The sequence below is a fragment of the Balaenoptera acutorostrata genome, chromosome 3 (genome assembly GCF_949987535.1).
Source record: "Balaenoptera acutorostrata chromosome 3, mBalAcu1.1, whole genome shotgun sequence".
Classification (NCBI taxonomy): Eukaryota; Metazoa; Chordata; class Mammalia; order Artiodactyla; family Balaenopteridae; genus Balaenoptera; species Balaenoptera acutorostrata.
The window spans coordinates 96,137,122-96,159,260 of NC_080066.1; the positions used below are offsets into that span (position 1 = coordinate 96,137,122).

At 48.8% G+C, this 22,139-nt stretch overlaps 2 protein-coding genes across 3 annotated transcripts; one reads left to right on the plus strand and one right to left on the minus strand.

Annotated features, from left to right (window-relative positions):
* The first annotated feature begins 5,738 nt into the window (after positions 1–5,738).
* On the plus strand, positions 5,739–14,112 carry PPP1R14D (protein phosphatase 1 regulatory inhibitor subunit 14D). The gene is made up of 4 exons (XM_007180386.2): positions 5,739–5,992; positions 13,361–13,444; positions 13,648–13,680; positions 13,875–14,112. The coding sequence occupies exons 1-4, from the start codon at positions 5,744–5,746 to the stop codon at positions 13,947–13,949; spliced, it is 441 nt and encodes a 146-aa protein (XP_007180448.2). The 5' UTR covers positions 5,739–5,743; the 3' UTR covers positions 13,950–14,112.
* Positions 14,113–15,077: 965 nt separating this feature from the next.
* ZFYVE19 (zinc finger FYVE-type containing 19) lies at positions 15,078–22,095 on the minus strand. 2 transcript variants are annotated; one of them, XM_007180388.3, is made up of 11 exons: positions 21,868–22,092; positions 20,205–20,326; positions 19,982–20,035; positions 19,479–19,597; positions 19,237–19,382; positions 18,781–18,889; positions 16,775–16,984; positions 16,263–16,342; positions 15,853–15,951; positions 15,590–15,717; positions 15,078–15,507 (listed from the first exon to the last, which is right to left on the minus strand). In XM_007180388.3, the coding sequence occupies exons 1-11, from the start codon at positions 21,919–21,921 to the stop codon at positions 15,429–15,431; spliced, it is 1,200 nt and encodes a 399-aa protein (XP_007180450.2). In that variant the 5' UTR covers positions 21,922–22,092; the 3' UTR covers positions 15,078–15,428. The 2 variants fall into 2 exon arrangements, with proteins under 2 accessions (XP_007180450.2, XP_057399529.1); XM_057543546.1 differs by lacking the exons at positions 18,781–18,889; positions 19,479–19,597 and having other exon boundaries at positions 21,868–22,095.
* Between the last annotated feature and the right edge of the window lie 44 nt (positions 22,096–22,139).

A 22,139-nucleotide genomic window follows, 5' to 3' on the forward strand; every position in this document is an offset into this window, starting at 1 on the left:
CAAACTCTTAGTTGCAGCATGCATGTGGGATCTATTTCCCTGACCAGGGATCGAACCTGGGCCGCCTGCACTGGGAGCGTGGAGCCTTAACCAATGTGCCACCAGGGAAGTCCTGATAGTTTTTTTTTTTTTTAATATTTATTTGGGGCCTCCCTGGTGGCGCAGTGGTTGAGAATCCACCTGCCAACGCAGGGGAGACAGGTTAGATCCCTGGTTGGGGAAGATCCCACATGCCGCGGAGCAACTAAGCCTGTGCACCACAACTACTGAGCCTGCATGCCACAACTACTGAAGCCCACGCGCCTACAGCCCGTGCTCCGCAACTAGAGAAGCCACCGCAATGAGAAGCCCGTGCACCACAACGGAGTAGCCCCCGCTCACCGCAACTAGAGAAAGCCCGCGTGCAGCAACGAAGACCCAACTCAGCCAAAAATAAATAAATAAAATAAATAAATTTTTAAAAATATATATTTATTTGGCTGCAGTAGGGTCTTCGTTGTGGTGCATGGGTTCTTCGTTGTGGTGCACAGGCTTCTCTAGTTGTGGCGAGTGGGTTCTAGAGTGCGCAGGCTTAGTTGACCCACAGCATGTGGGATCTTAGTTCCCCGACCAGGTTTTTTTTTTTTTTTTTAAATTAATTAATTAATTAATTTTATTTTTGGCTGTCTTGGGTCTTCGTTTCCGTGCGAGGGCTTTCTCTAGTTGCAGCAAGTGGGGGCCACTCTTCATCGCGGTGCGCGGGCCTTTCACTATCGCGGCCTCTCTTGTTGCAGAGCACAGGCTCCAGACGCGCAGGCTCAGTAATTGTGGCTCACGGGCCTAGTTGCTCCGTGGCATGTGGGATCTTCCCAGACCAGGGCTTGAACCCGTGTCCCCTGCATTGGCAGGCAGATTCTCAACCACTGCGCCACCAGGGAAGCCCCCCGACCAGGTATTGAACCCACAGTGTCCCCTGCATTGGAAGGTGGATTCTTAACCACTGGACCACTAGGGAAGTCCCTAAAGTATAGTTGATAGTTGATTTACAATGCTGTGTTAATTTCTGCTGTACAGCAAAGTGACTCAGTTATACACATATATACATTCTTTTTTATATTCTTTTCCATTATGGTTTATCCCAGGATATTGAATATAGTTCCCTGTGCTATACAGTGGGATCTTGTTGTTTATCCATTCTATATGTAATAGTTTGCATCTACTAACCCCAAACTCCCAGTCCATCCCTCTCCCACCCCCGCTTCCCCTTGGCAACCACAAGTCTGTTATATCTGCGAGTCTGTTTCTGTTAAACTTATTTCTTGAATAATAATGATAGTAGTTTTTAAAGTTTTCTGAATAATTATATATTATATATAATTTTCTCAACTATGTTAAATATATATGCATAGCCTGGTGGTGCAGTGGTTAATAATCCGCCTGCCAATGTAGGGGACATGGGTTCGAGCCCTGGTACGGGAAAATCCCACAGGCTGTGGAGCAACTAAGCCAGTGAGCCACAACAACTGAGCCTGCACTCTAGAGCCCGCGAGCCACAACTACTGAAGCCCGCATGCTGCAACTACTGAAGCCCATGCTCCTAGAGCCTGTACTCCGCAACAAGAGAAGCCACCACAATGAGAAGCCTGTGCACCACAATGAATGTGCCTGCTCGCCGCAACTAGAGAAAGCCCGCGTGCAGCAACAAAGACCCAAAGCAGCCAAAAATAAATAAATTTTTTTAAAAAATCATTAAAAAAAAAAGAATAGAAAGAAACTTGCCAGAATGCTAGCAGTGGTGGTTTTGTGTGGCAGGATTATGGGAATTTTTAAATGTTTTAGAAAATTTAGAAATGTTTCTAAAATGAACATGCTTTTCTTTTATTATAAAAATTTTTAAGGACTTACCTGGTGGTCCAGTGGTTAAGACTTCTGCTGCAGGGGGCACGGGTACCCTGGTGGGGGAACTAAGATCTCACATGCTGCGTGACGTGGCTGAAAAATTAAAAAACAAAAATAAAAACAAAAATCCTGTCTAGTTCTGATGGGGTCTGCCTGCTGCTTTATTTATTTATTTATTTATTTATTTATTTATTTATTTATGGCTGTGTTGGGTCTTCGTTTCTGTGCGAGGGCTTTCTCTAGTTACGGCAAGTGGGGGCCACTCTTCATCGCGGTGCGCGGGCCTCTCATTATCACGGCCTCTCTTGTTGCGGAGCACAGGCTCCAGACACGCAGGCTCAGTAGTTGTGGCTCACGGGCCTAGTTGCTCCGTGGCATGTGGGATCTTCCCAGACCAGGGCTCGAACCGGTGTCCCCTGCATTGGCAGGCAGATTCTCAACCACTGCGCCACCAGGGAAGCCCCCTGCTGCTTATTTTATCCCACCACTGGACCCAGGCCAGGCCAGGCCAGGAGAGCAGGGCAGACACCCTTGCCTCTGCCCAGGCCTGCACCCTCTTTATTTCCCCACCATGATATGACCCTGTGGTCCTGGTGGTTTTTCTTCACATCTTATCTTGAAACTTGAGTTCCCTTATCTTGGGCAAACTTACTGATGAATAGTGACACTCGCAGGTCAATGCTGAGATGGAAGAATGTAAATAAGGAGGCTTACACTGTAAATAATGGGCATAACTCATTTGTGTACCATCGAGCTTCACTGGGGCCATGTTGTGTGCTCATGCAGAATCTCACCAACCCCCAGTTTACAGATGAGGAAATATGCTCAGAGAGGCCCCATGCATGAACCTGTCTGTGTTCCTGTGTAGGCATTCATGAAGTTTGCATATTCCAATCCATCGCCAAGTTCTGTTAAATATTACCCCCTAAATAGCTCTCCAATCTGTCCACTTCTCACTATCACCAATGCTACCTCCCCCAGTCAAGCCCTACAGCAATGGCCTCCCAACCGACCTCCAGGACTTCTGTGCCCTCTGATCCTCTCTGTAGTCAATAGCTAAGGCGATATTTTGGAAATTTAAATCTGAACTCGTCAGTCTACCCAACCACCCTTGCTTAAGATTTTGCAGTTACTCCCAACGCTCTTAGGATAGAGACAAAACTCCTTAACATGGTTGACAGGGCCCTATGTAGATACCTCCACCCTGTCTGCCTCATGGCTCGCTTTTGCCTCCCTCATCTCTTTGTTCCACCTCCACTGACCTTCTCTAGTCCCTTGTACTCACCCTCTTTCTCCTGTCACAGGGCCTTTGCATATGCTGTGCCTTCTGCCAATTCCACTCCTGCTGGCCCCTGTACCTAGTTAACTCCTACTCATCCTTCAGAACTCAGTCCAAATGTTACCGCTTGCTAGGTCACACCCACACTGGACATTCTATATCTCCTCTTACCTTTTCTTCAGATCATTAAATACAGTTGCAGTTTTACATTTATTTGATTAGTTGGTTAATGTTTGTTTATTTTTACACTAGACTGTAAGTTCCATGAAAACAGACTGTGTCTTTTTTGGATCACCAATCACTAGTACTGAGTATAATATTTGGCCTACGAGAAGAGCTCATAAAATCTTTGTTAAATGAATGAGTTAATGAATGAACAAAACCCATAGACTCTTCTGATCTGGTTCCTTTTCCTGAAAGGGCTCCCAAACGCTTCAGAAGACAGAAATGGAAGAGGGAGGGAACAACCATAATAATGCCTATCACAGAATATAACAGGTCATCAAGGTAAGAGCTGAGTCTACAGGCTGTATTTTAGAGGCCTCCCTACCCCCTTCTTATTGCCACCTTCTTCCAAAGAGGACCAGGAAGGAAGCCACTGCAGAGAAATTCCAGGTCCAGCCTTTGACGGACAGAGCCTCACGAGGAAGGCAGGGAGGATGAGAAGGCAAAGAAAGGAAGGGAAGGGATGTCTATTGAGAAGGGACTCTGTTTTGGATATCAGGCTGAATGTTTACATACATCATCTCATTTAATCCTCTCCAAAACCCCATTTTGCAGATGAGAAAACAGACTCAGATTGTGAAATTTGAGGGTTATTAAACCAATACAGGGCAAAGCTGGGTTTGAACTGGGATCTGTCAGCCTTCCTCTGAAGCCTGGGCTTTTCCAGGCTACCATCCTGGCCTCCAGCCCTCAAACATCTCCCTCACCCTGTTAACTTAGGGCCTAAAATTTCATCATTAAAGACTCATCCATTGGCCTGTGTCTAAAACTCTTTTAGGAGTCAGTGTATGAAGTTGATACTTTGGAAACAGAAACTCAGCATCATAAAGGCAACCACTACAAGACCTAAAAAGAAATACATAAAAGAAAAACAAAGAAATACATAAACAAAAATTAGAATATGCAAAGGAAAGGGGATGAGGGAGCATGAGTGAGGGAGTTAAATCTCTCATCGTTCATACTGAGGAGAGAAGAGATACTGTCTAAAATGGACAAATTTATGATATTACACAAAGGGATAATGGTGATCGCAGGAGAACTAAAAGCAGAAGCTGTTGGTTGGGTTCCCTCTAGGGAGTGGAACTGGGGAGAAGAGAGACACTTTCATTTTTTATTTGTCCTTCTGAGCTGTTCATTAAAAAAAAAAAATTATAGTAGTATTCTGTTGTGTAACTTTTCTAAAAAGTTTTGAAATTTTTGTTACAAAAGACTAAACAAACAAACAAAAACACCCTTCCTTTATTTATTTATTTTGTAATTTATTTATTTTTGGCTGTGTTGGGTCTTCGTTGCTGTGCGCAGGCTTTCTCTAGTTGCGGTGAGCGGGGGCTACTCTTCGTTGCAGTGTGTGGACTTGTTGCAGTGGCTTCTCTTGTTGCGGAGCACGGACTCTAGGCAAGCGAGCTTCAGTAGTTGTGACACGCGGGCTTAGTTGCTCCGCAGCATGTGGGATCTTTCCGGACCAGGGCTCAAACCCGTCTCCCCTGCCTTGGCAGGCGGATTCTTAACCACTGCGCCACCAGGGAAGTCCAAAAACACCCTTCCTTTAGAACGCAAGTATGCCTAGAAGTAATAGTCCTTGACAGCTGGGTAAATGTTAGGTCTGCAGGGTTCCTCTGTGTCAGGAAGGACGTGAGTCAGGGGAGGGTCATGTGATGATAAACATGGCTTCCTAAGCAGTTGCCTCTGGGAAATGGGCTTGGGAGAAAAGCTCGCCTTTGCAAACATACAGGGCCAGGGTAGTGCCTCTTCCCTCACATCCCTAAAGGCAGCTCACACTCAGACACAGAGGATACTGACCCCATTAGGGCCAGAGATAACCACCCCTCTAATTATCCCTGAGGCGACTCTGCCGTCAGCAGCACCACTCTCTGAGCAGGAGCCCTTGCCAGCCAGGGACCCTACTCCTGCAGGATCCGTGTGACCGCAGCTTCTGGGGGCCCAGGTGGATCTAGGCCAGGAAAGTGAGATGCTGAGGGCTCTCAGGTGAGTATGACTCGGGTCAGAGCCCCGCATCCCTCAGGACCCTCTTCTGAGGGCCTCTTCCTCCTCCGGAGGCATGGCATCCTCTTGACCTTTGCTTGGTATATCACTCGGTCCCAGCAGCTGCAGAAAGGGTGGCCGGGGCACGGCTCAGGAGTGCCACTCACTAGCAGCCAGGAGCCAAAAGACTGGCATTCCCAGCACTAGCCAAAGGCCTGTTGATCTTTGACCCCCACCACTGCAGGAGCTTTGGCCCTCCCTCCTGCCCGCCTTCCTTTCTTCCCTGCTGGCCTCGCCCTCTGTTCTGTCTCCTCATTCCCTGGCTCTCTTGCTCTGACTGGCAGTTTTTCCCAGCTCCTTGACCAAACCAATCCTTCCATGCTGTCTTCAAGCCCTGCTTCCTGCACGTCTCCCAACCCGGACAAGGAGAATCCAAGTAAGAAGGTCCAGTGGGCTTCTGGGAGGAGGAGGACGTCATCCACAGACTCAAAGTCCCAGTCCGACCCCTCCAAAGCATCCAGGTCCCGGAAACTCAGCCGGCTGACGGTGAAGTATGACCGGGGGCAGCTCCAGAGATGGCTGGAGATGGAGCAGTGGGTGGACGCCCAGGTTCAGGATCTCTTCCAGGTGGGTAAGACACCGCGGGCCGGGGGACCGGGAGAGAGCCTGCTCTGAGGCCTCAGAAGGAGCTGGAGGGCAGATGAGACATGCTCCCATGGAGACAACGTTTTTCCCCACAGGTGAAGCATGGGTTTGCAGTCCTGAAATCTGCCTCCCTCTGGTCTGGGCTCTGCCTCGCACTCTCTACATAATCTGGGGCAGGTCTTTTAACATCCCTGAGACTTAGTTTCCTAATCTATAAAATGGGGCTATCAATGCCTGTCGTATCCCTTTTGTAGGACTTTTTGAGGCTCAGATGAGATAGTAGAGGAGTTATTTTTCTTTATTTTATGTCTTTATTTACTTTCAACTTCAACACACATACACGTCTAGAGCGACATTGTTCATTCCTGTAGCTGTCAGCCATGTGTAGCTATTTAACTTTAAACTGATGAAAATTAAATTAAAAGGTCAGTTCTTCAGTCACACTAGCCACACTTCAAGTGCCTCATACATCCAGGTGGCTAGTGGCTACCAAGTTGCCAGCACAGATACAGAACATTTCCCTCATCTCAGAACAGATAGTGCTGGACTAGAATGTCAAAGTGACCAATAGCGAACGCTAATACCAGCACCTGACCTAGCCTTGGCCCTGGCTCTGACTGACTCCCCTCAACCCCACCCTGGGAGAGTAGCCCTTTTTTTTTTTACCTAGATACCTCCTAATCGGGATCCTAATGTAGTAACAAATGCTGCTCCAACAACAAGAATAACATTTTGAGCACTTAACTCTGCGCTAGGCACAGTGCCCAGCACCTGACTTGTGTTATTTCATTCAGCCCTCCCCACAAGTCCATTAGGTAGGTACGGTTTACCGTGGAGGAAGTGGAGGCTTAGAAATGTTGAGTAACTAGCCCAAGGTCACACCACTAGGGAGCCCAGGGACCAGGAGCTGCAGCTGGGGCTCTGCCTGTAGCACCTGAGCGTTTATTCAAGCTGCTAGTGGTTCTCCACAACTGAAGTACTTCAGTAATAATCCGATGCCCCAGCTGCATTTCAACTGAATTTCAATCTACTAGGGTGGGGCCCAGGCACTGGTCTTTTTCATAAGCTCCACTGCTGATTGTAGCGTGTGGCTGGCGAGAGCCACGCACCAAGCCAGAGACCACAGTCCTCCTTGTCCACATGCCATGGTCCTTGTTTCTCTCCTTCCTTACTCAGGTCCTGTCTTTTCTTCTGGGGGCAGCAAGGGCTTGTGATTCTTCCAGGTAAGGTCTGTGTCAGTGGTCCTGTGGTTGGGGGCGGGGAAGAGTGATGCAGGTGGCCCAGGCTGTCTTGTGAGTCTCACTGTGTCATGTGTTGGTTTGGTCCAGGTGTTGACGGTGTCCCTGGCAGCATCCTGAGCCACTCGCAGAGGGGAGAGAGATGCCCTAGAACTGGGAGCAGGACAGGCAAACTTTCTCGGCCTATGTGTACTCTCACCTTGCAGGACATCTCCACTGCCCTTCATTCCTGCCAGCACCCTCCCTCTCTGGATCAGTTTCAATTTCAGACTGTTGTGCCCTTGTATAAAAAGTCTCAAAAAAAAAAAAAAAGTCTCATATCTCAGACACCTCAGGGCAAAGATCAAGGCAGGGGAAAAGCTGTAAAATAATGAGCTCATAACACTGGAAAACAGGACATGTGGGAGGACCGCTCCCAGGCAATGATTGTAATAAAATACCTGGTCTACAGTTGTCATGGCAATTGTCCAAAGGTGCCAGGTGGCAGTTCCTCTTCTAATCCCTGCCCTTTTCAGCAGGAAGCAGGCAAGTGGCTGGGGAAGGCCCAGGTGGCTGGTCATCTTGGGCAGAGGTTGAGGTAACCCAGTCTCCAGGCTTACCCTGCCTCAGTTCTTCCTTCTTAGAGCCCCTCTCCACCCACTGGGACTCCCCACCACATGCCCACCTTGGGTAGCACCACTGGGAATGGTTCCAGGAGTGGGTTGTGTCACTATTTGTTTAGTTTAGTGGGACCCAACCTTCCTTTGTTGGAGCACCCACCTCTTCTCACTGGGTGTGCAGCCTACTTTAGGGTCTTGTGAAAAGCCAAGTCTGGGTTCAACAAAACAAACTGACTTGGGGGCCTGGAGCTCCTGTTGTCCAGAAATGGAGTGTGGGTTTGGCTTCTAAGCAGGGACTTAAACACACATGAGTTTCTCCTATTTTAAGGAGACTCTTGTTTAACAATATGCCCCCTTTTTGTTACCATCCCTATTTCCTGTCTCCTTTACAAGGCTCCTTAAAGGATTTGTACCAACTCAGAGGCTTTACCTACTTTTTCCTTTCCTATCACTATTCAAACCACTGGATTCTGACTTCTGTTCCCACCACTCTATTGAGACCTCTTGGCAAAGTCACCAATCACCACCTTGGGGCTGAATCTAGTGTACACATCAGCAGGGGACACTGTTGACCACCCCAGAGTTTTGAAACATTCCTTTCCTATAGCTTACATGATACCATGCATTTTGATGCAGCCCTTTTGATGTGATGACATTTTAAGAAACAATCTATTAAACTTACAACTTTAAAAATGTATTGTCAGGAATTCCCTGGCGGTCCAGTGGTTAGGACTCGGAGCTTTCACTGCCATGGGCCCAGGGTCGATCCCTGGTCAGGGAACTAAGATCCTGCAAGCAGTGAGACCAAAGGAAAAAAAAAGTATATATATATATATATATATATATATATATATATATATATATACTTATATATATATGGTCAATGAAATGTGAAACAAACATTTGTTAGCTAATCTCTGAACTTTACTCGATTGCTGGTTTCTATGGCAGAGAGATCAGGAGTAAGGGGACAGAGTATGGAGTGGAGCTGAGAAAGGGGTCAAATCAGGCAGCATCTGTCAGGAAACCACCACATGTAATACAGAGTCACAAGATGACCATACTTGTTCACCTCGGTCAGAGTTGTTTGATATATCTGCTCATTTTCTGAAGATTCAAAAAATACTTGAGGGAAAGAATATTTTGGATTATGATTTGAGCACATATTCTCAATACCAGACTGCAGTGACAATCTGACGCTCAGTGATATACATACCCTATGTTCAGTATACGTAAAGTTAATGTCATAAATGATATAAAATGGTTTTGGGAGCAGGACTAATCCTTTTTTAGAGGTGGAGCGCTAATCATTAGAATGTATTTTTATTATTTGGCCCCAGGATCCACCTTCTGGGATTCCAATTACACATATGTTAGACCACTTGATATGGTCCTACAGGTCACCAAAGTTCTATGCTGTTCTTTTCTTTTCTACTAGTTTTTTTCTCTCCATGCTTCATTTTGGCTAGTTTATTTTGCTATTTCTTCAAGTTTAAATGGTATTTTTTTTCCTGTAGTGTCAAATATGCTTTTAATTCCATTCAGTAGAATTTTTCTTTAAAATATTTTATTTTTTCATCTCTAGATGCTTCACTTGGTTCTTTCTCATGTCTTCCATTTCTCTCATTACTATGTTCATGTTTTCCTCATTTGCTAATTCCATCATCTCTGTCATATCTGATCTGCTTCTATTAATTGATTTTTTCTCCTGCTTATAGGTCACATGTCCTGCTTCTTGGCATGATTAGTGATTTTTTTATAGATTTATTTTTATTTAATTAATTAATTTATCTATTTTTGGCTGCATTGCGTCTTCCATTGCTGTGTGTGGGCTTTCTCTAGTTGCAGCGAGTGGGGCCTACTCTTCGTTGTAGTGCGAGGGCTTCTCATTGTGGTGGCTTCTCTTGTTGCGGAGCACAGGCGCTAGGTGCGCAGGCTTCAGTAGTTGTGGCACACGGGCTTCAGTAGTTGTGGCTCACGGGCTCTAGAGCACAGGCTCCATAGTTGTGACGCACGGGCTTAGTTGCTCCATGGCATGTGGGATCTTCCCGGACCAGGGATCAAACCCGTGTCCCCTGCATTGGCAGGTGCATTCTTAACCACTGCGCCACCAGAGAAGCCCTGTGACTAGTGATTTTTGATTGGATGCTGGACATTGTGAATTTTACGTTGTTGGATTTTTTTTCTTCCTTTAGAGTGTTGGACTTTGTTCTAGGATGCAGTTTAGCTACTTGTGGTTCAGTTTGATCCTTCTGAAGCTTGTTAAGTTCTGTTGGGGTGAGTATAGAGTAGCCTTTAATCTAGGAAATAATTTACCCCCCAAGTAAAGCAGGGCCCTCCTGAGGTCTCTCCTGAATTCCTGTATGATTGGTGATGACTGTCCACTCTGAGTGGAAATTGATTTGTTTCAGTCCTCTGTGGGGTCTGGGAAGTGTTCATCTCTGTGCCCACAGTGCCTCATAGTACCTGGCTTTGTGAAATTTTACCCTGTGAATGTGTATCTTGTGTTCAGCAAAGACTCAGGAGAACCCTTATGCAGATTTCTGGAGGTCTCTTTCTTCATCACTCCCTCCTCTGCAGAACTCTGGCAACTTCCAGCCACCTCAGCCCCGAATTCTGGTATCTGTCATATCAATTTAGTATGACCACTGTGCTCTGCTTGGGATCTCCCTCTCTGCTCTGTGGTCTGGAAATTGCCTCCAGGAAGAAATCCAGGACAATTATAGAATTTACCTCTTTCATTTCCTTTCTTTCCCAGGTAGTGCTGAGCTACGTGTGTGTAAAGTCTGAAAACACTTTTCATATATTTTTGTCCAGTTTTCTAGGTACTTATGTTGAGAGAATAAATCCAGTCCTTGTTACTCCATCATCAGAAGTATAAACATCTTGTTAACTCCTATTCAGCCTTCAGGTCTCAGATTAGAGGTCACCTCTTCCTGGAAGCCTTCCTAAACCCCAGGCTTGGTTAGGTTCCCCTTCCATGTGCTCCCATAGTGTCTCATCAGAGGGCTTATTGCCCTGTATTATAACTGCCATTTGACTTGTCTGTATCCCTCAGGAGACTATAAGCTTTTCAAGGGCAAGATCATGTCTGTCTGTCTTTGCTGTTATGGCCCCATCACAATGCTTGGTGCATAGCATGCTCTCAATAAATATGCATTTAATGAATGAATGCTAAATCAGATGAGCTAGAAACCAAGGAAACAAAGGGGAAAGTCTAGAGTTTAGGGTGAAAGAACTAACTTAGAACCCTAGCACTGTTTATTTTTAAAATGGTATAGAAAGACCAAAACTGTTAACAGTGGTTACCCATTGGCAGTGGAAGGAATGAGAGGGTGAGGCATCTTTTCTCTTTCTTTCTTTTCTTTTCTTTTTTTAAAATATTTTTAAATTAATTAATTAATTAATTTATGGCTGCATTGGGTCTTTGTTGCTGTGTGCGGACTTTCATTGTGGCGGCTTCTTTCTTCGTAGAGCATGGGCTCCAGGTGCGCAGGCCTCAGTAGTTGTGGCTCGCGGGCTCTAGAGCGCAGGCTCAGTAGTTGTGGCGCGTGGGCTTAACCACTCCACGGAGTGTGGGATCTTCCCCAACCAGGGCTTGAACCTGTGTCCTCTGCATTGGCAGGTGGATTCTTAACCACTGCGCCACCAGGGAAGCCCTTTCTTTCTTTTCTAAATCAACTTTACTGAAGTCTAATGGCAGACAACAAAATTTGCCTGTTTTTGAAGTGTACATTTGAATGCACTTCGCCATATATAACCACTACCCCATCAAGATATGGAACATTTCCACCATCCAAAAAGTTCTTCAAATAGCACTTACTTGTTTTTGTTTTTTTTTTAAACAGAGAGGGAATTTTTTTTAAGACAAGTTTATTTTATTATTTGTTATTTATTATTATTTATTTATTTGGCCATACCGTGTGGCATGTGGGATGTTAGTTTACCCACCATGGATCAAACCCGTGCGCCCTGCAATGGAAGCATGGTGTCTTAACCACTGGACTGCCAGGGAAGTCCCAGCACTTACTTTTTTTAAAAAATTAATTAATTAACTTATTTTGGCTGCATTGGGTCTTCGTTGCTGCACATGGGCTTTCTCTAGTTGTGGTGAGCGGGGGCTACTCTTTGTTGCAGTGCACAGGCTTCTCACTGTGGTGGCTTATCTTGTTGCGGAGCACAGGCTCTAGGCACGCAGGCTTCAGTAGTTGTGACGCACGGGCTCAGGAGTTGTGGATCATGGGCTCTAGAGCGCAGGCTTAGTAGTTGTGGCTCATGGGCTTAGTTGCTCCGTGGCATGTGGGATATTTCCAGACCAGGGCTCGAACCCGTGTCCCCTGCATGGGCAGATGGATTCTTAACCACTGTGCCACCAGGGAAGTCCCCAGAACTTACTTACTTACTTACTTTATTTATTTATTTATTTATTTATTTATTTATTTATTTATGGCTGCATTGGGTCTTCGTTGCTGTACGTGGGCTTTCTCTAGTTGCGGCGAATGGGGGCTACTCTTCGATGCGGTGCATAGGCTTCTCATTGCAGTGGCTTCTCTTGTTGCAGAGCATGGGCTCTAGACGTGCAGGCTTCAGTAGTTGTAGCTTGTGGGCTCAGTAGTTGTGGCTTGCAGGCTCTAGAGCACAGGCTCAGTAGTTGTGGCGCATGGGCTTAGTTGCTCCGCGGCATGTGGGATCTTCCCGGACCAGGGCTCGAACCCGTGTCCCCTGCATTGGCAGGAGGATTCTTAACCACTGCGCCACCAGGGACGACCCTTATTTTGGAACATTTTATAATCTATAACAGAAACCCTGTATCCGCTAGTGGTCACACCCCATTCCCTACCACCACCACTCCCAGCATTAGGCAACCACTAATCCACTTTGTGTCTCTATAGATTTACCTATTCTGGACATTTCATACAAATTGAATCATATAATATGAAGCCTTTTGTAACTGGCTTCTTTCACTAACATGTTTTCAAGGTTAATCCATGTTGTGGCATGAATCACTACTTTGTTCCTTCTTATTGCTGAAAAATATTGTATGGCTACATCATATTTTATTTATCCACTCACCAGTTGATGGACATTTGAATATGAATAATGCTGCTGTGAACATTCATATGGACATATGTGGATGTATGTTTTCACTTCTCTTGGGAATAGACCTATGAGTGGAATTGTTGGGTCAGATGATAACTCTATATTTAACATTTTAAGGAACTGCCAAATTATTTTCCAAAGCATCTGCACCATTTTGCATCCCTACTAACAATGTTTATAACTATTGAAATTAAACAGATACTCTTTTTAAAGAACCCTAGACTGTTTCAGGTAGAACATAGTAGTTATTCAGTAACTGTTGAATAAAAGGATGAATGGGGTGGTTTGAGTAAGGTGAGGAGAGGAACTGAACATGAGAAATAGAGTGGGAGATGGGTGAACCTCTGACAGTTAACTGTCACCCCAGCACCAGCTAGCCAGGCTCCTCTGAGCCCCGTGTGATTCCTAAACAGGATCAACCAACTCCGTCTGAGCCTGAGATCGACCTGGAGGCTCTCATGGAACTATCCACAGAGGAGCAGAAGACTCAGTTGGAGGTAGAATGGGGGGCCAGGCCCCAGGCCCAGGGGTTGGGGGATGGAAGCTGGGCTTGGACCAAGGGGAGCCCAAGAACCCAGGTTCTGCCTCCCCATCTGTGTGGGGAGAACCAATTCAGAGGGGAGAATTCCTGGGAGACTGACTGGGGACTCGTGACAAAGTGCTGTGGCTTGGGGACCCACTCTCTGCTTTCTTCCACCAGGCTATTCTCCAAAACTGCCCCCGCCCCACAGAGGTAAGGGATGCTCTGTTAGTCTGGGGGTAAGAGGAGGCCTAGTGGGATGGCAGCTAGTGAAGAGGAAAGCTTGGTCCTGGGTCCTTCTCCCCTTCCCTGACTCTGATGCGATGGGGTCAGGTGGAGACTAGGGAGAGCAGTGTGGTGGGTGGGTGTGACCCCATGCCTTGATCTCACCCCTGTTTCTTTCTCAGCCTTTTATCTCTGAGCTGCTCAGTCAACTCAAGAAACTTCGGAGACTCAGTCGGCCTCAGAAACAAGCCTTGTGAGGCTACCTTCACCAGCTTCAGCACTGCCAGGTCTGCCCTGAACCCCTGGATCCTGGGCTGAGAGGGAAACAGCTCCTTGGGACACAGACAAGGAACATGGAGAGTGAGGAGGGACATTTGGACACCCCTGTCTATGTGCAGTCACAGCTAATTCCTGTCAGCTGGGCTTTCTGGGAGCCAGTCATGGCTATGGCCCAGTGCTTTCCTCGGCAGCTGAGTGAATAAAACCTTCAGGAGCCCCAGCTGAATGGAGTGTGGAGCATATCTGTGCTGAGGGATGGCGGAGGGAGGGACTGAAGTGTTATACCATAAGGCCAGCATCCTGAGTCACTAGGCTGTATCCACATACCTCACCCATCTGTCCATCCATCCATCCATCCACCCAGGGCTTAAGAATTCAAAGATAAAGGTCACAGTTCTGCGTCAGAGAAATCACCATCAAGCAAGGCCCGGAGGCCAAGCAGAAGGCACCTGGCTAAGAGACACAGCATCCTGACATCACCAATAGGAACCCAAGTGGCAAAGACCCATAGGAGAGGTAACAGGAAAAAAAACTAGCTGGGTTTGGGGGCCTCAGGGAAAGCTACACCCTCTTCCCTCACTAAATGATTCAGGAGACCTCAGGCTGAGGACTCTTTCTTGAACCAGCTCCAAGCCAGAGGCAGAAAGAGAAAAAGCAGGGGCTAAGCAGAGGGGTGTAAAGGGTATAGGCTCAAAGGCCAGGAATCAGGTCAGAAGGAAGTTGGTGGGAACAGACACTGGGTCTGAATGGCACGTGGGTTGGGACAGGAGCCCTGGAGGTGGCATCCTTTGGGAGTAAGGCAGGAAGCAGGGTATGCATTCACTGCTTGTGCATGCAGTGTTTGAGTACGGTGGGGCCTGGGGGCTAAGCTGGGCTGCCCAGAGCAGGATGCACAGTTCAGTTCAGTTCAGTAGTATGAATATTCATGCCTACTGCGTATGAGGCCACCAGGATGGGTGGGACTGTTCCTGCCTGCAGAAGCTTGCAGGATGGCTCAAGCTTTTTCCTCACTCTACAGGACTGGACTTACAGCCTACTCTGCTCTTGCCACCTCTCCAAGGCCTAGGCTCAGGGCCCACAGGGTTCTATAGATAAAAGATGCTGGGTCCAATGAATCAACATACTTTATTAAATGCTCTAAGTGCCAGTGGAGGGCCCTGGACCCTTGAGCAAGTTTCAAGGCTCCTCCTTGGATTCAGGCTGGTCTTTCCCCATCATGCCTCTCACTCCTAGTCCAGACTTCAATGCTGGAGGCTCCAGACTTCTGCCTTCCCTCTGGCTCCTCCAGTCATCGTCTCCAATGGAGAAATCCTTCCTCCTTCCAGGGACGGAGGCTCAGGAAAGGGCGCATTCATAAGCAGTCTAGCCTGACATGTTCTCCCATCAGATGCCCTGGAGGGCGCTCCAGCTTGTGTGATTGCCTGTAGGATGGCCTTCCCGGGAGGACCAGGGTTCCCTCAGTGCTCTCGGCTTTTATGCTGGGGGTGGTAGGCAGATGTCTGGTGCTCTTTAAGTTCAAAGGCATCATGGCCTTCCCTGCGGAGCATCGATAGAGGTCAGGGATCACAGGCGGCCCCGCAAGTCTCCCAGCCCCAAAGAACATTCCACCTGCACCCACCGGAAGCAGCGGACACAGTAGAGGTCTCCGTCACAGCTAGCACAGCGCAGGGTGGCATCCTCATTGCAGATGCAGCACCAGGGGAGCTCCTCTTCCTCAGCCTCAGGCCTGGCGGCCACGGCCTGGACCTTTGAAGACCAGGGAGGAATGGGGGACATAAGGTACCCGATGGGGTCTGGGAGGGCGGCTGGACGAACAGTCGGCCAGGCAGGGAGGGAGGCTGTGGTGGTGGCCCGGGGGTCTGTGTCTGGGGTTTTCCTCACCTCAGGTTCTGCCCTGCAGGATTGGGCTTGGGGTTGGAGAGTTGGCTCTGCAGGGATGTTAAAGCCACTTGCCTCATCCAGGGCAGCTTCTTCAGTGAGCTGTGGACAGGGCGAAGAGGTACAGCTCCCCGCTCCAGGCAGCCCCGCCAACACACAGTATTTCTGTGCTCTGTGGCCTTAGCTCTCAACCCATCTTCCTTTATGTTGTCTGTGGCTGACGATACCCCATCTCAAGGGCCCAGGGGCAGGTCTGTGTCACAGGGGCAGGGTGGCCCAGCTGGAACAGGAGCTGCACAGTGACTAGCCATCGAGCCCCAGTGCGGAGGCAGAGTGAATGGGGCCAGGTGGGTGGTGGGGCAGTGTGGCAGGGACAGGACAAGGGGTGGTCGGGTGGGTAAGGCGGGGCCAACCTGCTGAAGGACTCTCTGGATGGCTGTCTCCTCATCCTCTTCGTCATCACTGTCTGGAAGGCGGTAGTCCTGGAGGGTCACTTGAAGAGGGAGAGACGGGAGCAGGGGAAGAGGAGTGAGGTTGAGAGCTCACCTGAGTGGCTGTACTTCTGCCCCCAGGAGAGGTTTGGTTTCCAGTGGCACGTGTTCCAGAACTGAGCAGCCTTTGCAGCCACTCTGATCAGACCCTGCCCCACCACGCCGGGCTGGAGGGCATGAACAGAAGCCTCCGTACCTGAAGGGACCCAGGGTCCCCTGCCCCCTGATGGCTGCCACTTGTTCCTCATCCACTGCTTTGCCCCAGCACCTTCCTCGTGGTTCTGGGTGGAGCTCGATAGACCCCTGGGCACAGGGACCCCCAGCCCCTGACTCAGCCTGGCAGGGAGTACAGCCACTGTGCAGTCTGGCCTGAGGGTGAGAGTGGGGAGGACGGCCCAGTGGACATGAATGAGTGGCGGCTCCCCAGCCTCTACCTCTATCGGGATCCCGTCCCTGCAGCACGGCCAGGCGCTTGGCGAGGGCCAGGATCCGCTCCTGCCTTGTGTTCTCCTCCTGAAGCGCGACTGCTGCCTCAGCCAGCAGCCTCCTCTTCTCCTCCTCCAGGGACCAGGTGGCCTGTCCCTTGCAGCTGGTGCTCTGGGGCCCTGGGCCCCCCTGGTTGAGGTCATTCTGGATAGAGGTGGCTGGAAAGAATGATGCATTCAGGGGGGCAGACATTTCAGGATCTCTCATCAGAAACCACTGAGCCCGTTTTTCAAGGTTTTAAAAAAAACCACAGATTATCAGCTTTTTGTTCAACAATAGCTCCTGTGGTTTGTATTACAAATAAAATTAGTATTTCCTCCATTATCCCAAATGTAAAAAACTAGTAATCTTAGACATTTCTTTTTCAATTATATCCATCCCCACCCACCTGATATTTTAACATGCTGCCCTTAGAGTGGGTGCCCCATGGTATGAGAATCACTGCCCAAAAGGAGCTGGATATGGGGAGGTCAAGGTCCAGCCAGGCTCTCTGCCTTACAGGCTGGAATCAGCATTTCCAGGGAGCAGCGCAGAGAGGACATGAGGGAAGCTGAGGTCTTGAACCTCACTAGGCAGGAAGAATTTTACCAGAGTGGGTGTGGCTCTGACATGGTCCCCTTTAGCTCAGAGTTTCAGAGTAAGATGTTTGAAGTCAGATAGCTTTGGGTTCAAGTCCCAGCTTTACTAATTAATAGCTGTGTGACCTTGGTCAAGTTCCTTAAGCTCACCAGGTCTCAGTTTCCTCATTTATCAAATACGGATAATAACAGTTATTATAGGATTACTGAGGATATTCAGTGAGATTGTATCTCTAAAGCAGGGTTTCTTAATCTTGGTTCTATTGACATTTTGGACAGGATACAGGCATACCTTGTTTTATTGAGCTTCAGTTTATTGCGCTTCGCAGATACTGCCTTTTTTTTTACAAATTGAAGGTTTGTGGCAACCCTATGTTGTCAGATGATGGTTAGCAATTTTTAGCAATAAAATATTTTTAAATTAAGGTATGTACATTGTTTTTCTAAACATGCTATTGTACACTTAATAGACTACAGTATCGTGTACATAATTTTTACATGCACCAGGAAACCAAAAAATTTGTGACTCACTTTATTGCAGTGGTATTCAACTGAACCCACAATATCTCTGAGGCATGCCTGTAATTCTTTGTTGTGGGGTTGTCCTGTGTATGTACAATGTTTAGTAGCATCCTTAGCCTCTGCTCACTAGATGCCAGTGGTACCCTCTGACTTGTGACACCCAAAAAGTCTGCAGACATTGCCAAATGGGCCCTGGAGGGAAAATCATCCATGGTTGAGAACCACTGCTTTGAAGCTTTTGAACAGCAGTGTCCAAAAGAATTTTTTAAGATGATGGGATCATTCCATATCATGGTCTGTATTTGTGCTGTCCAAGATTGTAGCCATGAGCCACTTGTGGCTACTGAGCACTTGAAATGTGGCTGGTACCACTGAGGAACTGAATCTTAAATTTTATTTAATTTCAACTAAATGTAAATAGCCTCTTCCTCCTCCTTATCATCATCATCATCATTGTAGAGAACATTCACTAAGCATTTACTATGAGCCAGGCAGGGTCCTAAGCACTACTGGATTAGCTCATTTCCTCCTCATGACTTCCCTGTGAGGTCGGTTTTACCACACATTCCTCCATTTTACAGATGAGGAAAGTGAGACTTAGGTCAAGTAATGTGCCGAGGGTCACACAGCTAGTAAGTGGTAGAAAAGGGAATCACTGAGCCTAAAGCCCACACGCTTATCCACTAGGCTTACACTGGCTCCCACTGGAGTAAACACTCAATAAATGGTAGCCTTTGTAATGTTGACTATTCTCTGATTGATATTCACCTCCCAGAGAGTGGGCAGCAGAGCCTCTCCCACCTGGGGAAAGAGTCGGGGGGCAGGTCCCTGGGGGAGCCAGGTGGAGAAGATACCTGGGCCTCCTCGTTCCCAGCTCTCATCAATAGCCACCTCCGCTGCTAGCTCTGTCAGCAGATCCTGTGCCTGCTGGGCCTGGGTCCTGGTGTCTGGTGGCTGACGTGCCTGCTCAGAGGAGGGAACCTCAGTGGGGAGCAGCGTAGGCAGGAAGCCGCACCATAAGGCTCAGAACAGTTTAGGTCAGGGGTGGATGCTGAGGAGTTCCCAAAGCTCAGGGAAAGGGGACAATTCCAGAGCCCACGTAATCAAGTAGGTCTGGCAGTCCCCAGCGGGACTAAGGGGCCACTCTTTCCTGCCCCATCCAATCCTGCTGCCTGTCCCTGGTTCCTTGGTCTGGCAGCAGGCCTCAGGAGCAGGAGGTACTCCTGCAAAGTATCTAAGCATACACGTATCTGGGCTTCTGCTGGGTCCTCGTCCCAGGACCTCCATCCCTCCAAAGCCACAGCACTCACCAGCTGGGGGATCTGAGAAGGTGGAACTCTGCCCTGCAGTGCAGCAAGCCGTGCCTCCATCTCCTGGGTGGAAGGGATGGAACCCTGGGGTGCATCCCTCAGTGCAAGTAGCCTGGCTTCTATCTCCGCCTGCGAGGGCACTGACTCTGCAATTGGCATAGAGAAGCCTTGTAAGATCCAGAGGAATCCTAGTCCCACGAGCCCTGAATAGCGTCTTTTCCACCCTGTCTGCCCCCACTCACTGGGCTTGTTCTCCTGGCGGAGCCGTGCTAGACGCTCAGCAATGACTTGGTCTTGCTGGGTCAGTCCATGGCTCTGGGGAGTGTTGGGCTTCTGCTTGGCTTCCAAGGCTGCCACACGCCTGGCAGGATATGAGACAGAGGCTCTTAAAGAATGCAGAAGGGAGGGGTGAAGGCACTCACTGTTTCCCATTCAAATCATTTCTAGGCAGCTAGGGAGGCCTCCAACAGACAATTTTCTGTGGCGCTTGCTCATGTCACCCTGCAGCCCAACCCAGCTGACCGACGGGAGAGTCCAGATGAGAGGGCGAGGTCTACCAAGAATCTTTTCTGGGGAAAGGACTGGTGAGCTGCTTTCTGAGCCCAAGAGGGCAGTCAGGAACCTGAGAGGTAGATATTTTCCTGATCCTGTGCTCATCTGATCTGTAGGCTGGGAAGAGACTCCTACCCTATGGCTCCCTTGTCCTTTCCCCATCCCCATTTGTCTCTGTCCCTTCAGCACTTACTTCTTATAGTTCTGAGGTGGTGACCACTTGGAGGCATTGGCAGGAGAAGATCCTCTATAGAGAAGAAATCTGGTGTCAGAAGTCACCTGCCATCTGCCTATCAGTGTCCCCCACCCCAAACACTTCCTGGGCTGACCTCTAGACATACAGCACAAGGCTGTGAGGCCTGGCCATCTGCCTGCTGCCATGCTTGGCTGAACCCTTGACCATATTGGCTTCTCACCTGGTCAGAACCTCATGGCACTGCTTGCAGACTTTCTGTTGGGTGTTTCCAGCCCGGGGAACCGCTGCACTGAAGCTAAGGCAGCCGGAACAGAAGGCCCGGCCACAGTTCTTACAGCCGTACTACAAGAAACATGAAGCAAGGGGTCTACCTCTCACCTGCCCCTGCAGGCTCCTCCCTGGGACTCTCTGAACACACACACAGAGCAGACACTGGAGTTGTGACCAGCTGCTGGGAGGAGGATGAGGAGTGGGGCCCCTAAGGACTGGGGAGAGACAGGGGTGGAGGGTAAAGCGATTCCTCAGTCTCCAGTCTTCTATTCAAATCTCGTAAAGCTTCATGCAAAATTCCCATGCTTGGGGGCTTCCCTGGTGGCGCAGTGGTTAAGAATCTGCCTGCCAATGCAGGGGACACGGGTTCGAGCCCTGGTCTGGGAAGATCCCACATGCCGCGGAGCAACTAGGCCCGTGAGCCACAACTACTGAGCCTGCGCGTCTGGAGCCTGTGCTCCGCAACAAGAGAGGCCGCGATAGTGAGAGGCCCGCGCACCGCGATGAAGAGTGGCCCCCACTTGCCGCAACTAGAGAAAGCCCTCGCACAGAAACGAAGACCCAACACAGCAAAAGAAAAAAAAAAAAAAAATTCCCATGCTTTCTACTCTGTCTTCAATTCCCTGACACTGGAGTGTGAAAGACAAATAGGCAAAGCCCCATGCTTCAGGTCACTGACTCTTCAAAAAGGAGAAACAGTGCAGAGCCCATGCCTTCTCTGCTCTAGCAGAGATGAAAGGAGGCTTGACTCAGGATGGGATGGTAACAGTAGCCTCCATTTATTAAGCATTTACTGTGTGCCAGGCACTAAACTCAGTACTTAACTTTCATCACCTGATTTAATCCTTGCAATTTATACACACTATCTTACTTAATCCTGATGACCACCATTATTATTCCTATTTTAAACGGGGTCAGAGAGGTTACATGACTTGCCCAAACCAAGGTCACCCCATGAATGACAGCAGAGCTCAAATTTGGATCCTGAGCACTTTGACTCCAAAACCCAGGTTTCTGAGTGCTACATGGATCTGCTTCCCTACCTGCTATTCATTCATCCTATCTGGTTCCTATCTCCTGGTCACAACTGAGGCTGAGGAAGCCTGCAGTTTACCAGGGAAACTTGGCAGGTCTGGCCTGAGGACAAGTGAGACTTCGCCATGGTGCCCTGGGGCAGGAGAAAGGGCGGTAATCTAACTCAAGAAACCGGGGAAGGGCATGCTGCTTGCCGGTGACGGTTTCAGAGCAGAGAGAGTAAAGGGCATGGTGTGATGTAGAGTAGGCTGTGGAGGAGCAGGGTGGAGGGAAGGAAACAGCCGGATCCTACACTTGGCAGACAGAAAAGCCTAGCTTTCCAAAAATGACAGGAGCCCAATTTACAGTTTATGGGGAACTCTCACCTCCAGCACCTCACTGGACCCTCACACCAACCCCGAAAGCGAGGGAGTGTTAGCCCCACTTTATAGAAACGGAAACTGAGGCTCAGTGACTTCATCAAAACCACACAGCTGGAGAGGGCCCGTAAAAACAAGCCTGCGGACTGCAAGTCCTGTGCATTTCCCTCTACTCCGCGTCCTCCCTAGCCCTCTAGCCCTCGGGGAGAGAACACTCGCCTCCTTCTTGAAGAGGGTGAACTTGACAGCGCAGCCGTAGCACCTACTCTCCATCCTGGTTACCGGCGCGGCGCGGCAAGGTCGGCGGAGCTGAGCTCTTGCGGCTCATATCCAGGACCCCCTGGACCTTCACCCAGCCCCTCTGTTACTCTCCACGCCCACTCGCGCGGGCCAGCCAAGGCCTCCGACAGGAGAATCACTACAGTCACCCCAGCCCGAGAGCATCAGCGGCGGGCGCGAGGGCTGCTGGGAGTCGTAGTTCATTCACTAGT

Bases quoted from the DNA above. Each gene is read 5' to 3' on its own strand.
- PPP1R14D (XM_007180386.2), top strand. From the start codon at position 5,744: ATGCTGTCTTCAAGCCCTGCTTCCTGCACGTCTCCCAACCCGGACAAG. The intron at 13,445-13,647 runs GTAGAATGGGGG...TTCTTCCACCAG, and splicing joins AGCAGAAGACTCAGTTGGAG to GCTATTCTCCAAAACTGCCC. The intron at 13,681-13,874 runs GTAAGGGATGCT...TTTCTTTCTCAG, and splicing joins ACTGCCCCCGCCCCACAGAG to CCTTTTATCTCTGAGCTGCT.
- ZFYVE19 (XM_007180388.3), bottom strand. From the start codon at position 21,921: ATGGAGAGTAGGTGCTACGGCTGCGCTGTCAAGTTCACCCTCTTCAAG. The intron at 20,327-21,867 runs GCGAGTGTTCTC...TGTTTCTTGTAG, and splicing joins TCACCCTCTTCAAGAAGGAG to TACGGCTGTAAGAACTGTGG. The intron at 15,718-15,852 runs GTGAGGAAAACC...TGGTCTTCAAAG, and splicing joins CCTGCAGGGCAGAACCTGAG to GTCCAGGCCGTGGCCGCCAG.